This window comes from Lagenorhynchus albirostris, chromosome 13 (genome assembly GCF_949774975.1).
Source record: "Lagenorhynchus albirostris chromosome 13, mLagAlb1.1, whole genome shotgun sequence".
Classification (NCBI taxonomy): Eukaryota; Metazoa; Chordata; class Mammalia; order Artiodactyla; family Delphinidae; genus Lagenorhynchus; species Lagenorhynchus albirostris.
This window is the reverse complement of record NC_083107.1, coordinates 12,541,426-12,558,094: the sequence shown is the minus strand read 5'-3', so window position 1 is coordinate 12,558,094 and position 16,669 is coordinate 12,541,426. Positions and strand designations below refer to the sequence as shown.

At 42.1% G+C, this 16,669-nt stretch overlaps 1 protein-coding gene across 3 annotated transcripts in view; it reads left to right on the top strand.

Moving 5' to 3' along the window:
• RPIA (ribose 5-phosphate isomerase A) overlaps nucleotides 1-16,669 on the top strand; it is an 89,143-nt gene that overhangs the window by 36,118 nt on the left and 36,356 nt on the right. Inside the window, exon 9 of one of the 3 annotated variants that reach the window (XM_060169995.1) lies at nucleotides 219-1,500. The exons of the other annotated variants lie outside the window; for them this stretch is intronic. Within the exon in view, the coding sequence (XP_060025978.1) occupies nucleotides 219-352 (134 nt within the window). The 3' untranslated portion in view covers nucleotides 353-1,500. Of the gene's footprint in view, nucleotides 1-218; nucleotides 1,501-16,669 lie in introns of those variants that run through there. 3 annotated transcript variants of the gene reach the window in all.

The window sequence follows — 16,669 nt, the reverse complement described above, 5'->3', positions numbered from 1 at the left end:
TGGAATTCCATTCTTCCACTTACTAACTTTTGGATAAGTTATTTCACTCATAAGCCTTGATTTCCTCAGTGTAAAATGGCTATAAAAATGTTAACCTTTTAGGGTAATTTTGAGGATCAAATGAATTAATTCATGCCAAGTGCCTAGAGCACTTATTGGCACATAAAGCACTTGAATGTTTTATTCTCATTAGACTGCTGTGGGCTTATATTTTCTAGATTCCGTGGGCCTCACAATGAAGAGCATTGGGACGTGCAAAAATAGCTTGCTGAAAATAATTAGGGGGTGCATGGGATGGGGAAACAATGAACTGAATCATAGGTACATGGGGTTCACTGCTCTCTGCTTTTGAATGTGTGATATTTTCCATAATAAAATTTTTCTTAAAATGGCTTGCCAACTTTTGTTCTGGAATTTGCTGAAAGAAAACATTGTTACAATAATTTTAGGTGCCCCTGTGAAGTACCACGTAGGATTATCGAGATGTGTGAGTATATGTGTGTGTTCTGCTCGGGAAAGTCAGGGAAAGCCTCGTAGGGTAGGTGGTCATTTAGTTGTATCTTTAAAAAAATTTTTTCAGCTCTATTGAGATATAATTCACATACCATACAATTCACCCACTTAACGTGTACAGTTCAGTTTGTAGTATATTCAGAGAGTTGTGTAGCTATCGCTACAATTCTAGAACATTTCCAGCAACCCAAAGAGAAACCCCTTGTCCATTAGCAGTAACTCCCTGTTTCCCCTCAGTGCCTCCCACCCACACCCCCCAGTCCCAGGCAACCATGAATTCACCTCTTTTTTCAAAATAATTTATTTATTTTTGGCTGCATTGGGTCTTCGTTGCTGCGTGTGGGCTTTCTAGTTGTGGCGAGCGGGGGCTACTCTTCGTTGTGGTGCGTGGGCTTCTCGTTGCGGTGGCTTCTCCCGTTGCAGAACACGGCCTCTAGGTGCGTGGACTTCAGTAGGTGTGTCACGCCGGCTCAGTAGTTGTGGCTCATGGGTTCTAGAGCGCAGACTCAGTAGTTGTGCACGGGCTTAGTTGCTCCGCGGCATGTGGAATCTTCCCAGACCAGGGCTCGAACCCACATCCCCTGCATTAGCAGGCGGGTTCTTAACCACTGCACCACCAGGGAAGTCCCATGAATTCACTTCTTGTCTCTATAGATTTGCCTCTTCTGTAATTTCATATAAATGGAGTCATACAATATATGATCTCATTGTGTCTTATTTAGCCTAACGTTTTCAGTTCTTGTTCATTCTTAGAGCGTGTATCGATACTTCATTCTTTTTTTATTGCTGAATACGATTGTATGAATATGCCACATTTAATTTATTCGTCAGTTGATAGACACTTGGGTTGTTTCCACTTTTTATGAGTAATGCTGCTATGAACAGTGATGTACAAGTTTTTGTGTGAATGTATGTTTTTTGTTATCTCCTTGTCTGTTTGTACTTCCTTCTTTCGATTAAAATAAATTTTAAAGCCTACTGTTCTAATTCTTCTGTTTTCTGTTTTCTTTTTTACTGTTTATATTTTAGTGACTTTTTAAAGTGGTTGTTCTAGCTGCTGAATCTTGAAGGAAGAGTAAAAGACCACCAGGTAGGCAGTGGTGGGTGGGGGAAGAGTGGAAAGAAGCATTCCATGGAGGGGGAACAGAATGTGCAAAGGCAAGGGTTAGTGAGGACCTGGTGGGTACGGATAAACTCGAGGAGCTGTGTATGGGCGACAGGTGATGGTGGCTTTGGGGAGGAGCTGAGAGAAGGGAAGGCAGAAACCACTTACTGAAGGGCCATGTTCAGCACAGCAATGGACTATGGTCTTAATTCTGACAGTGGGGGATTTAGGCAGCGGAGACTTAGGGTCCATCATTGCTGGCGGCAGGGAGGAGGGTGGGATGAACAAGGCAGAGTCTGGGCCGGAGAAATCAGTGATGAGTCTATAGAAAATGTTCAGAAGGGCTTCCCAGTTTATTTGAAGACTTTGTGTTTTTTTTTTAAAGGCTGGTAGAATGTTTTCTTTACAGTTTCAGGACACAGCAAGTCTGGGTTGTACAAGATGCCAGGAAATGGTCTATATCATGTGGGTACTTTTTCTGAGCGTCACTAGTTACCCTGGGGGCAGGAACTTTGGCGCTTCCTAAATCCAGTTACCTTCAAAGTGTTTCCGTTAAAATGATCCATTGTTTAGGAACCCCCCAAACACGATGAGATATAAAGTGGAAGTAAGAAATAGGATTCTTGGGAAGGAGACACAATCATCAATGTAGAGGAAGATCAATATATAAAAGGCAGATATGCAGAGGCAGATAAAAGGCACGTACTGAGTTTAGCAGATTTTTTTTCCCCCTTCTCCAGCATCTGAACCCCCTATATATATCTGGGGAATTCCTCACTGTGGGAACTTGATGTGAGGCATGTCTTGCCCTTTCTACCACAGCTGAAATGTCCATTCTTCCTACTCCCTGGCTCCTAGGGCATGGACTGAGGCTTGATCAGTGGGCTGCCCCTGCCCAAGGCTTGAACCTTAAGGCAGCGTCCCAGCTATCTATTGCATAGTAAACCACCTCAAGGTGTAGTAGCTTAAAACCACCACCACCGTTCATTTGCTCAGTCCTGCAAATTGAGCAGAGCTTGCTGGGGATGGCTCATCGCTGTTGTATGTGGCTTCAGCTGGGGAAACTTGGCAGAGGCTGGAATGTCTGGGAGATGCCTGGGCCGCTCACTCTCCCTGGGCCGTCTTGGGCTTCCTAACAGCATGGTGGCTGGATTCCAGGAAGGAGTGTTTATGTGGAAGCTGGAAGGCTTTCTCAGACATTGTACAATGTCTCTCTCACTTATATTGCTCAAAGCGAGTCAAAATGCCAGCCCAGATTCACAGAGGTGGAGAAACAGACACGATGTTCTTCTGCTGGCGGCATCCAGAATTCAGTGGTGGGTGGCAGTAAGGCCAGGAATGACATTCAGGGTAACAAAAACAATATAGCATCTTATTCAGACCATTTTACGGTTAGATCTTGGCCATATTTCCAGTGTGTCAGGTACCCTTGGTTCTATTTTCTAAACCTAATTTTTCAGTTTTCCCATCCGTTTTGGAGCTGCGTTATACCCTGTAAATAAATCCCATTTCTGCCTAATTTAGCCAGAACCAACTTCTGTTGTTTATATCTAAGAACTCTGCCTGATACTCCAATCAATAAGAGAATCAGTAAGGACTGTACAGTAAAATAGTAAAATAGATAATTTACCAAAGAGGAAAAGCACATGGCTAATAAACACCCAAAAAAGTTCTATCTCACTGGGGCTTCCCTGGTGGCTCAGTGGTTAAGAATCCGCCTGCCAGTGCAGGGGACATGGGTTTGAGCCCTAGTCCCGGAAGATCCTACATGCCACGAAGCAACTAAGCCCATGCACCACAACTGCTGAGCCTGTGCTCTAGAGCCCGTGAGCCACAGCTACTGAGCCCGCATGCCACAACTACTGAAGCCCACACACCTGGAGCCTGTGCTCCACAACAAAAGAAGCCACCGCAGTGAGAGGCCCGCGCACCACAATGAAGAGTAGCCCCCGCTCGCCGCAACTAGGGAAAGCCTGCACACAGCACCGAAGACTCAATGCAGCCAAAAATAAATAAAATAAACTAAATTTAAAAAGTTCTACCTCACTAACAACAAAAACAAAACACATCTAAGATAAAACAGTAACCACCAGATGCCTTTTTTTTTTTTGCTTATAAAATTAGCAAATAAGGTAATCAGTGTTGCAGAGGGCAAGGTGAGACAAGCTCTCTTTAGACCTCTGGTAGGATTGAAAACTGGTCTAATCTTTCTTTCTGGGGATTTTGGGGCAATATTTACCAAGAATCTTCAAATGAATCAATCCTTTTTAGTTGCATCCAGGAATCTAGTCTGATCAAATACTTATAAATGTAAATAGAAATTTATGTACAAAGATGTTCATACCAATGTTATAATCCAGCAAACATTAGAAATTTGAATGACACAAATGAGTTAAGGTGTGATGTCATGAGATATTATGCAGCCATTAAGAAAGTTTTGTAAATAGTGAAAGATACCAGAAAAACTTTATAGAATAATATGGAGGGATAAATTAACCAAAAATTATAGATGTGAGTGACATATGTCAGTCATGACCTTGTCAGAAAAGTAAACCACCCTAGGCATTTCAAACAAAGGGGACTCATTATGGGAAATGCTTCACAGGAGATGGAAGGGCAGAGAATCAATCCTTATGTTAAAGCAACTCAGAGATGAGTGACAGCCACAGGCCACTGCACTCCCAGGGCTGGAGGACGTGGTGTTACCAGAACCCAGAAACTGGGCACTTGGTATAAGTTAGGACCACAGAGGAGATGTAGCCACTGCTGGAAAATTCCTCCCCGAAGCAGAGGGACTAAGGCCTTGCTTTAACCCTAATTCCCACTCTCTAAGCTTTTGCCAGTGTCTCCCATCCGCCAACCAGCCGAAGTCAGTCGGCGGTGGAGCCTGGGACAGTAGATGGAGCGTGATCTCCACTAGATGAAAATTGTGCCTATTAAATGATGTTCAAATTAATATTTTGCTGATGGAATTATATATGACTTTTACTTTCATGTTTTTTTTGTGTTTTCTAAAGAACCCAAACAATATTACTAAAAACAATGGTGAGTATATTCAGGGGAGATGCCAGATATTCTTACAAAGATAATACGTACATAAGGATGGATGTGATGCAGTCAAACAACAGCGTTTTAGATACTGGGTCTCTTTCATTAAGCTCCAGGCTTTAGTGAGCGCTCCTCCTAGCGCTGGATGTTCTCTCTTCATGGCAGCCAGCAGGGGGCACGCCAGCCCAGCGCACAGGCTGGCTGGCAGGCTGGGGTTTCCGGCGGCCCTTGCCGAGTGGGACCCTAGGGGAGAGTTGCTCTGTTGACTAGCCTGGCCCCAAGAGATTTGTCTCTTTCAGGCCTCTGTCTCAGAGCTGCCCCTCGCTTCCATTTTAGACAAGCTATTGCCAAGATTCATGAGAAAGCCAAGACAGGCACCGCTGGAACTGGAGGGACTTTCGTTGTCCCTTTGGGGTGTTTGGCACATGTGTCTGTTGAACCTTGAGCCCCACTGTACTGATTTTGCTTGGCCTAAAGAGACTTTCCTGGAGGTGCCAGTGGTCACTGGTTAGACTCTCAACCCTAGATGTCATATAACAGTAAATGCTGTATGAATCCATCGTGGCGTTTCCTTGAGTATGGACCTGAAATTGCTGTGTGCAAGGCTCCATATTTTGCAGTTTCTGCTGTTTCTTCAAACTGTCTCACCTCAAGTGACTGATTCTGGTAGACCAGCTTGGGCTGCTTAACCAGCGAAATGCCAAAAGTAGTTCGAGCTGCATTACTGAGTGGCCAGAGGACTTTTTTTGGCGGTCAACATGAGTACCTTGACAGTAAGGTACCTCTGTTCACCTAACCTTTATCTTTGCCTGTTCCCCGGGGTACACAGAGCTTTCTCATGGCTGGAAGTGCAGGCTGGGCTGGGCTGGGCTGGGATTCCTGCCTTCCCGAAGCAACTCCATGACCTCTTCAGGCAGATGATCTTCTCTGGACACCTATATACAGGTCCCCAGGGGTCACAGGAGATTGCTCTAGGGAGTGGGGGGGGTCAAATTCTGAATAGTGGACATTGTAAAAATGTAGCAGGTCTCTGATAATGAAGGCACCTGCAGCCCCATCAGGAGCCGCCCTGGGCTGCCACTAGGGCTCCCACAGTGAGTGCTGCCAACCTGCTGCCTGTGCAGAAACTCTGGGGTAAGAGCTGGGCCCTGGAGTCCCACCCAGGCTGTGTGTGTGTGTGTGTGTGTGTGTGTGTGTGTGTGTGTGTGTGTGTGTGTGTGTGTGTGTGTGTGTGTGTGTGTGTGTGTGTGTGTGTGTGTGTTGGAAAATCCAAGGGAGGTCCAGTGAGGTGGAAGTATAGAATGCTTTACAACTTTATGCGTTTCTGTTTTGGGAAATGAGTTAAAACTTCTCTGAGGAAAAGATTGCTTTGGTGAAATGTAATTAAAGAGATTGCATAAGCAAAATACAATGAGTAAGTGTTAAGAGGGTGACATGCAATTTTTTTTTTTAGTTTTATTTTTTTTTAAGTTGAAGTATAGTTGATTTGCAGTGTGTTCGTCTCAGGTGTACAGCAAAGTGATTCAGATATATATATATTCTTTTTGAAATTCTTTTCCCTTAACTGGTAGATGCAATTTTAATTGGGAAAAATAAGCAAAGTTTCATCAACGTAAACTATTTTAGGCATGAAAAGTTGAGTCTCTGATTAAGCATGAATCCAGGCTGATAATGCTTGTAAATGTTGATCTGGGAAGTTCTTGGGGTACTTTGCAGAGCTGAGAGCTGGGTCCTCTGGGCTGATGGCTTAGATCAGCTCCTTTCTCTCAAGTACAATTTTCTTGGGTTTTATTTAATGCACTCTTATTTTTTATTGAGATATAATTCACATACAATAAAATTCAACTCAATGCATTCATCTTCCTAAAATTGATTGCTGTTATATAAGATGTATGCATAAGTATTTTTACATTTATGTTTAAAAGTTTTGAGGAGAAAAGAGGAATCTTTCTCTAAGTAACCTTGTAGATTTTTGTTTTTAATTATGGCAAGTACTCATTAATTATAATTTTTTCTTTTTGTTCCTTTTTAAAAAATTGAAGTATAGTTGATTTATAGTGTTTCCGGTATACAGCACAGTGATTCAGTTATACATATATATATATATATATTTTTTTTTTCAGAGTCTTTTCCATTATAGGTTATTACAAGATATTGAGTATAGTTCCCTGTGGTATACAGTAGGTCCTTGCTGTTTATTTTATATATAGTAGTGTATATCTATTAATCCCAAATTCCTAATTTATCCCTCCACTCTCATTAATTATAAATTCATTTCATGGGGCAAAATATATTTTCTGTGTACCCCATCCATAGGAACCTCAGTGGATCATCTCATTTTTGTATACCAGATATAAATAATGTAAATGAGTAAATGACCCCAAATATTTATCCAAATAAGAGACTGAATTCTAGAACTTATTTTTTGAATACTTTTCTGTAATTAAAATAATTAACACTTTGATAACTTGAATTTTTATAGTAAGGAAAATTCTAAAAGAATTCCAGAAGTATTGGTTTTGGAAGTAGTTCAAAAATTAGTTTGCTCCGTAAGGAGAGTTTATACAACACGTACCTTGAGGTCTCACTTCTTGTTATGTCTTTTCTAACATTCCAGTTTTTGGTTTCAGTCCACTTTTATTAAAAAACCTACTTGAGAACTAAAATATTTTATTAAAAATTTATTAGTCTGGGGGATATGGAGTGGTGGAGAGAGAATTATTTCCCATGATTTTTCTTTTGTACTGTATGAGTGTTTTGCCAAGTTCATGGATTACCTTTTTAACAATCAAATGGAAAACTTTTCAGTAAAATACTTGATGCCCTTTAGTGTTTTTCATTAACCTATTTCTGCCTTTTTAAGTACTTTCAAGAATGGAACTAGACAAATGGATGTGAGAAATTAGAGAGAAGCAACTTAATTGACTAAAGCATGCATCTGCACCCAAACATACCCTTGGTAATTTATTTTAGACAATTGTCTAAACCTAAAGTATTTTCAGTTCTCAATCCAGAATGACTGAACCTATTTTTATAGTTCACGTGTCACTTGACAATAAAGGATAATTTCAGATCCTGAGAATTATTTGCTGTAACTGGTAGAATTTAACCTTTCAAATCACTTAGTCCGAACTGTTAGGAAGCAATAAGCTTTCATGTTTGTCTGCTTAAATAACAGTGCTTTATTTACCCTGGGTGCTGGGGCAGGATCTTCACAGCTGGGGAATGATCTGCCCAGGGCCTGGCACAGAGCTTGTGCTCAGGAGGTATTAGTTCTATTTGAATCTGAAAACAAAACGATTTCTTTCTGACTTCCACTGTGCAATCTTGGCAATATTTTCCTGTTCCTAAATATTACTTATTGGGAAATGATATTCTAATAACAAAAATTTTGGAGGAAGAAAATTCACAAATTTGGACTTAATATAACAGTTTTAGCATTTTGTCCACGTTTTCTTTCCAGCCTTTGTTCGTAGGCACATGTATTTTTACAGAAAGCTAATTGTAAGGCATCTAGAGTTCCACACTTTACAGATGCCTCATTAATTGAGTTTTCCATGTTGCTGCACAGACTTCAGAAGCCTCCTCTCAAATGACTGTAAGTTAGTTCACTGGGTTGGCTTTCCATAATTTCCTTGGCCACTTCTCCTATTGTTGGGCATGTAAGAGTTTTCTAATGTTTGGTTTTTAGACTTCTTGAAATTTTTGAGTTAAAGGGAATGAGATTTTAGTGGCTTCTGATATGTGTCACTAAATTTATTTTCAAAAGGTCGTACCAATTTACAATGCCAATTAAGTGTTTCACAAGTGTCATTTTCAACCATAGGAGAATTATGTTACAGTCTATTTATACACATCTGTATCTCTCCTGTACAGTCAGCAAAAAAACTGGCTTGAGGGTGAAGTAAGACCTAGACATACATAAATACCCGTATGTTCACTGTGAATGTCTAAGCTTCACACACTAAATTCTATAGATATTATCTCACTGAGAAATACAGAGATAACCCACTTAGCTCCAGGCCTCAAGTCTGGCATTAGGTCTTTTTTGAGAGCACGATTCTGTAAGTTTTTGGTCACAAACCCTTATCAGCAAAAAGTGGAGACTTTGACTTTCTGTTTCTGACTATGATCACAGGTGTCTCTCCAGAAAGAAGGAGTTGAGGGAAATTGTTCCCACCCTTGTAATTATTCAGGACTAAGTAAGTGCCCGGCCTGGAGGCAGGAAGGAGAGCATGCCTGTGAGCCCACCGCACATGGAGAAAACAGTTTTGTTTCATGTTGCCGGTGGGGCAGGAAGTGGCACCATGTTGCTTTTTATGAAATGAATTCTGTGCCTGTCCCTGGGAGCTGTTGTTCAGAAGACTGGGTACAATAAGCTTGCCAGGAGTTTTCTTAAACATTGTTTGTGTGACCGTTATTCAACACTGTGTAGGACATAAGGTGTTTTTATCCTCAATTTTATACTAAGACTTATTTTATCTGGACTAAGTGACGCAGTCAGCAGAACAGGAGCAGAACCAGAGCCAAGTACAAAAGTCTGTATTCAAATCCAGTGTGGTTTTACTAGGTTTTATTGCCATCTTAGGCCACGTGTTTATTTATTTATTTTTGGCTGCATTGGGTCTTCGTTGGGTCTTCATTGGTGCACGTGGGCTTTCTCTAATTGAGGCGAGCGGGGGCTACTCTTCCTTGCAGAGCACAGGCTTCTCATTGTGGTGGCTTGTCTTGTTGCAGAGCACAGGCTCTGGGTGCACAGGCTTCAGTGGTTGCAGCACACAGCCTCAGTAGTTGTGGCACATGGGCTTAGCTGCTCTGCAGCACGTGGGATCTTCCCGGACCAGGGATCAATCTGCATCGCCTGCATCAGCAGGTGGAATTTTAACCACTGCGCCATCAGGGAAGTCCCAGGCCACTTATTAAAAACATGCCATTTGAGGGTAGAAATCTCTCAATCTGCATCCCCAGCACAGACGAAGGGGAAATTAGATCAGTTGCCTTGGCAATTTTGTCCAATATTGACTCATTAGATAGGGTACCCAAACCAGGATACTCAGGGATTTCTAGATTTAATTTGTTTCCTTCTGATGGCATTGTTTATATCATCTGGGTGGTCTCCTACTTTCGCTCTTGCACTCTGTAGGCATATTCTCAACACCCATGTGGGTGAGGGCCTGCTTTAGGTGATAAGCTCCTAAAAGGTCTCTGGAGGCCTGGTACAAGGCCCACACATCAGGGGGGTCATAGGTTAACCTGCATGGTGGGCCCAGTCCATCTCTGGTGGAGCTGTTATCTTACTTTCTCTTTGGCTAGTTACGTTCCTTAGAGCAGTGCCTCATTATACGCCTTTTTATCTGCCGAAACTTTAAAAATCCTTGCTAAAAGGAATACTGCAAAGCCTCTTTTTCATATTAAAGTATTTATTTCTATATTATACTTAGCAAGTCATGTTCAAAGAAAGGACCTTAAAAATTCTTCACATTGGGCTTCTCTGGTGGCGCAGTGGTTGAGAGTCCGCCTGCCGATGCAGGGGACACGGGTTTGTGCCCCGGTCCGGGAGGATCCCACATGCCGCGGAGCGGCTGGGCCCGTGAGCCATGGCCGCTGAGCCTGCGCGTCCAGAGCCTGTGCCCCGCAACGGGAGAGGCCACAGCGGTGAGGGGCCCGCGTACCGCAAAAAAAAAAAAAAAAAAAAAAAAAAAAAAAAAAATTCTTCATATTGTCATGAAGGAATCGTAGAACCTTAGATGTGGAAGGAAACTTCACAGACACCCAGTTCAACCTGCTCATCCTACAGACTGGAAAACTGGGGCCCACTGGCTTGCTCTAGATTGTTAGCAAAGTGGTGCTAAGGAGGGTCTCCAGCACATCTTTGGATTCCAGTCCACCGTTTTAAAGACTGTGTAACGAGCACCTGATGTTTGCTCGTCTATGAAAGGAGAGCAGACAAAAAGAAAAATACCTAGTTCTGGAATCAGAAGCATACAATATTCATAATCATGGGAACCCCTTACAACCGTGAAGCCCTTTGTAGTTTATAAATCTCTTGCACCCTCAGAAGTATGAATTCATACTCAGAAGTATGAATACATAAAATCAAATTTATTTGCTATTTTCTGAGTTTCTTAATTGGCCAACATTTTGCCCCTTTATAGTACTACAGTAATTTTTGGGGAGATTCTGAAGTGACTTCTGAGTTATCAACGAAATAAAATTACTAGAGAGAGGAAACCAGATCTACTGGTTTGATTTCACCTCAGTCATGATCTTTTAAAATCTATTTACTTTAACTAGAATAACCCATTCCTTAAGTAAGGCAGCTAACAGGGAATTTTCTGAGGTTGCTTCAAAAATTTTGGCGATTTTGTTAGTCCTCCGTTGGATGCTTCTTCTTTCACCTTTTGTGAAAGAAATAGGGTTTGTGGATTTTGATAACTACACACAGCAGATTTTATATCATCAAGTTTTGATAGAACGAGGAGGTCTAATGACATGATTTAAACTAAAATTCCCAGAATCCTTTGAATTTGAATGACAGTGTCTTGAGAAGAGGAGGGGGGTGCTAGAGAGTAGCTGCTGTATCATTAGTGGAGCCCCGAGGCTGGGATTGATTGTGTATGGTCCGAAATGAAGAAACCGCAGTGAAGCGTCTCGTGTGAGCTTGAAAGTTGTAAAGCAATGCTTGCGTGTAGGTTGATAAAAGGAACAAGAATGGTTACTTTTACCTAGGCTCCGCGCTAGGTGCTTTCATGTTGTCACTGTTCTTACAGTAACCTTCAAAGAGGTGCTCTGTTAGTATCTTAAAATTATGGACGAGGAAACTGATGTTTTGAGGGTGTCACTAACTTGCTCAAGGCCAGTCACCCAAGTTATGGTAGAGCTGGATTCAAGGTCATGTCCGCCTGTTCTGAAGTCCATAATCTTTTCATTGAACTTTTATTACCATGCTGAAAAAACTATGATTAAAATATTTTTCTGCTTTTCTTGGCAGTTTATTCCAAGATTGAATGATTTCCTTTTTCTGGACATGTGCAGGCTCTTAACTTCTCTTCCTCTAACTGTGGCTGGGCTGGACCTTCTCTTGTTTCCCATTTCTCCTGCTTAATCAGCACACAGCGGTTGGGGGAGCCCCTGTATCAGCCAGGGTATTAAAGTCTCTTTCTCTGACTTTTCCTTACTTTCCCCTTGGTGTTATGGGGAAAAGCTCTGTAGTAACTGAAACTGGGAGTCTTAGGAGAAAAGGTTCCACTGTGGGGTACACGTCAGCAACATTTAGTTCCTCCACTGTGGCTTAAGCAACCTGTGAGCTGGACCCTCATGCTGGCCCCCTGGTGAAAAAAGCCTGTTTTCATTTCTTCTCTTGCCAAGCCCAGCTGGATAGCGCAGGTGCAGGGCTGGCCTCTTAAAATAGAAGCCTTTGTTCCATGTGACGTGGCCACATGGAAACCCCCTCGCCCCTTCACCTGCTGTTCAGATTCATGAAATGATGATGATCTGTTTTCCACCGTGCCATTTTCCTGACTTCTCTGGGACCTTTCGTTTGTCAGTTGACGTTTCTAATTTCTTCACTTGTAAAATAGAGGTAACCTCGAGGATCCTTCCTAGCTTTGATATTCTGTGTCTGTGCTTCTGATGAGAGCTCAGATCTTGGAATTCACCATCTCTATTTTGTTTCATTCTCCCAGCAATATTATTCTAGCAGGAGTAGCTGGGCCTGCAAATGAGTCTTGTTGGTTAGAGTACATCATCCCACTATCTTGACTTCCCATTTGTTCTGCATCAGCAACCCTCTCTAAACAAGTGTCAAGCACCATTCAAAACCTTGAATAAACCCCCATGTATACGTATAGGAGCACAGAAAACAACAGGTGATTTAATTTAACATCAGGGAGGGTTATTTCCATGACAGCTGTTTTTCCCTTTCTGGCATAAGAATTAAAGATTCCTTTCAAAAGTTCTAAATCTTAAGAGATTAGACTTTTTTTTTAAATATAACTTTATTTATTTATTTATTTATTTTGGCTGCATTGGGTCTTCGTTGCTGCGCACGGGTTTTCTCTAGTTGAGGTGAGCGGGGGCTACTCTTCGTTGCAGTGCGTGGGCTTCTCGTTGCGGTGGCTTCTCTCGTTGCAGAGCACAGTCTCTAGGCACACCGGCTTCAGTAGTTGTGGCACGGGGGCTCAGTAGTTGTGGTGCATGGGCTTAGTTGCTCCGCGGCATGTGGGATCTTCCCAGACCAGGGCTCAAATCTGTTTCCCCTGCATTGGCAGGCGGATTCTTAACCACTGTGCCATGAGGGAAGTCCCAAGAGATTAGACTTTAAGAAATTGATATTTATAAAACTCCTCTGGCTTTTTTTCCTGATGGTCAAACTAATCTTTGAGGCCTCTTCTTCATTTTTTGTAATTTAGGAATAGTAATGCCTCCTTCATGGGGTTGTTATGGGAAATAAATGGGAAAAAGGATGTGGCTCTGCTTAGGAAGTGTCTGACACATATTAGGCACACAGAAAATGTTTGTTCACTTAGGGTCAGATAATAAGTTACATTTTTTCTGCTCATGTGTGCTACCTGTTGATTGGCCTAGCTACTGATTTGGCCCCATGATCTCAAGAAGCTAGCAATATTTTAATGAGACAAAATAAACATATGAAACAATTAGAGAGCAGCTTAACTCAGGACATGACCAGCTGTTGCTCTGGGGATAAGATGCCCCAAGCAGACCAGGCAGATTCTCACAGCGATGGTCTCTGAGTCAAGTTTTCAAGGAGAGTGTTGCGCCAGCATAGCTGCCATTCTAAGAAGGAGTCAAGGCCATAGGCCGTGGGTTCCAACAATGGGGAAAAGGCTAAGTAAAATTACACACTGTCAATAAGAGAGAATGCTGTGTATCTTTCACAATGATCAACATAATATCTAAGTCAAAAATAGAAGTGCTGGGAAAATCAGCAAGTGAAAGAAGTTGAACACAAAATTGTGGTAATGATGTGAATTACCCCTGCCACTATGAATGAAATACGTAAATAAATATTAGAAAATAATATGATGTGAGGAATGAAAATAATAGATGTGTTAGGGTTATGGATTTATGGATAAATTTCAAAAACATTCTCTTTAGTAGTCTTTCACTTTTAAGAATTGACATAGACCAAGTATTTTGAATAGCTTCATACTGAATAATGGCTTGGATTGAATATTGTACCAGTGCATGGGTGAGGGCTCCATCCTTCTCTGGGGTAGGACTTCCTCTCTGATAGTCAATGTGATCTCTATCTTGAGTGACTTGATTTTTTTTTTAAAGAGAAAAAAGTATAAATCCAGTAGGTTGTAGAGTCCTCTTCCATTTACATTCCTTCCATTACATTTACAATTCTTCCTAAATTCCCTACAACCTGATATTGAATCCAAAAGGAGGGAGAGGCCCTGAGAGCTCTGATTTTGAGCTTTCATGGATTTGTCCTGCTACTTCTCTAGAAAATGTCTGGTTCCTCCATGAATCAGTCGGCCCCAATAGAGGCTCATATCTCTTCAAGAAAAAAACAATATACCAACAGTCAACTTGGCAAATGGATAATTTATGTTTTATTTTGGCAGACGGACCCTTTATTTTCAAAAGAATTCCTCATAAATATCCCTTAAAAATATATTGACCTTTCAGGAACACATTGCTTTCATGCAGTGACTTGCCCTATAGGTCAAGTCATGAATACTTAGGGCTGGTTCTGCTAGAGCTTGACCAACCCTAACCCTAACCCTGACCCTTTTTTTTTTAGGGTTCTTGTTAAGGGGACGAATCTGAGGAGATGCAACACAACCGGGACCCTCAGTAGTCTTCCAGCTTTCAATTCGATTTAAGTCAAATTGATTCGACTCTGTGCAAGCCCACCCAATGTAAACTAGTCCAGAAAACATGTGGGTGTTTTGGGCCAGTGACTGAGGATCAGTCATTCCCCCCGAATCAGAAGTTAACACAGCAGCCTGGCCCAGGTTGCCCTCTAATCTTTCCTGCCACTACGGGGAAGCCTGGGGCCCTTTTCCACTCACTCGATGTGCCAACTTCTCAAGGCCTCCTTGCCTGAGTCTGCTAGAGGAAGGAGAAGTGGGCAGAGAGCCTCAAGACTGGCTTCTAGTCTCAGCTCAACTTCAACTGCTAAGTCATTGGAAGTTAACTAGTTACCTACTTAGTCAAATACAAAGTGCTGAATAAGTCAGTCAATCTCTCGAGCGCTTAGTCTCCGTATTTATTACACTAAAGAGGGTAGACTGACTTTTCTGGCTGCTTCTCTTCAGTCCTAGTGGTCTGTGAATTCACCTCCAGCTCTTTTATCCAAACGTCTTGATTCATTCAAACCAAATCCCAATCACTGTGGTACTTTTAGCTGGCTCTTCTCGGGGTGATAGTGCTCAATTTGGCACTATTCTAATTTTCCCATGTCTATACTCATTTTGTGGGGGGGGGCAAGGATGATGTTTGTTTGTTTGTTTGTTTGTTTGTTTGCAGTATGCGGGCCTCTCACTCTTGCGGCCTCTCCCGTTGCGGAGCACAGGCTCCGGACGCGCAGGCTCAGCGGCCATGGCTCACGGGCCCAGCCGCTCCGCGGCATGTGGGACCTTCCCGGACCGGGGCACGAACCCGTGTCCCCTGCACCGGCAGGCGGACTCTCAACCACTGCGCCACCAGGGAAGCCCTATGTTTTATGTTTTACACAGACTTCTTGAGGGTAGAACTTGTGACTTCCATGTCCTTATATCTCCTCACAGTGACCTGAACTTTTAGGGCCATTGTAAAAATGACATTCTTCTCAGTGAGTCTATCCTTCCTTTTAGAGTCCCCTGTCTATAAAACATTCTTCACTCAAGAGTAAAAAGTTATCAAAATTTAAATAAATCCTTGAATTTTTATAGCTCCAATATTTCCTTTTAGAGTAAATGTTGGAAGTAACTTTATACACACAAAATTTTTTTTAAAGATTTATTCTTAAAACTAAATGAGGTGGTTTGATAAATCTGTCTGGTGTGAAACACAAACAATCATTTCCAGTTGTGAAAGAGCAGTGATTCTAAGTTATTTGGTGCAAATAAGCAGTTCTTTCCTGTCAACTCAATGACTTCTCACCTCTGGTCAAACCATTCTGCCCAAAAGCGTACTTCCTTTCCACTGGAAGAGAAAGTGCCCATCGTGTGTGCACAGAGGTGGAGAGAATGGCATGGTGCTGGGTAGGGTGTGGTGTTGGTGGATTTGGATTAGATGATATGGGATTGTGAGAAATGACCCTTCATTTCTAGGTGGCTGGCTCCAGAAGGTGCAATCTCCTATCCTTACATGAAATCGGAGCTTACATTCATTGGAACTGAAGGCAGCATAGAGCAGATGTGCTATAGAAGGATAGCAAAGCAACAGGAAGACCAGTCCCTGAAGTTCACTTTTGGAAGTTGGATTCCAAGTCCAGCAGGACTCTTTAGGAGGACCTGGATGGTCAGATCCAATTATGTTGTTCCAGGCAGGTGGTTGTGTTGAGCAAAAGGAGGAACAGGCTTGAAATCAGAGGGCAGGTATCTGAGAGATGGCTTTTCCACTTGGGCAAATCTCTCAGTCTTTCCGGTTCTGTTTCTTCATCTGTAAGTTGGGGTAATAGTGTCACACCCTGTGAGTTGGTCTATCCAAATAACAAACAAACACAACCGCGCACGCAGAAAAACAACCCCTATAATAGTTCTCCCGACATATATCAACCGTAAACAATTCACTATTCATTCACTCATTTATTTATTCAACAAACCCTTTTGCAACCAAGGCACTGTGCCTTGTGCCAAGCACTGCAACAAGTATACAACTGCATAAAAATGAAGGTGCAAAAATTCTAGTTCAAGTCCTTAATAAATGGTAGATGAATCATAAACCAAAGCATGGAAATAATGACTTTCAGTTGGTTCTCCAGCTACTATTGTGATCCTCAAATATTGTTTTGGTGCACAGTTTTTGAGCAAAACAGTGCCAGTTTCT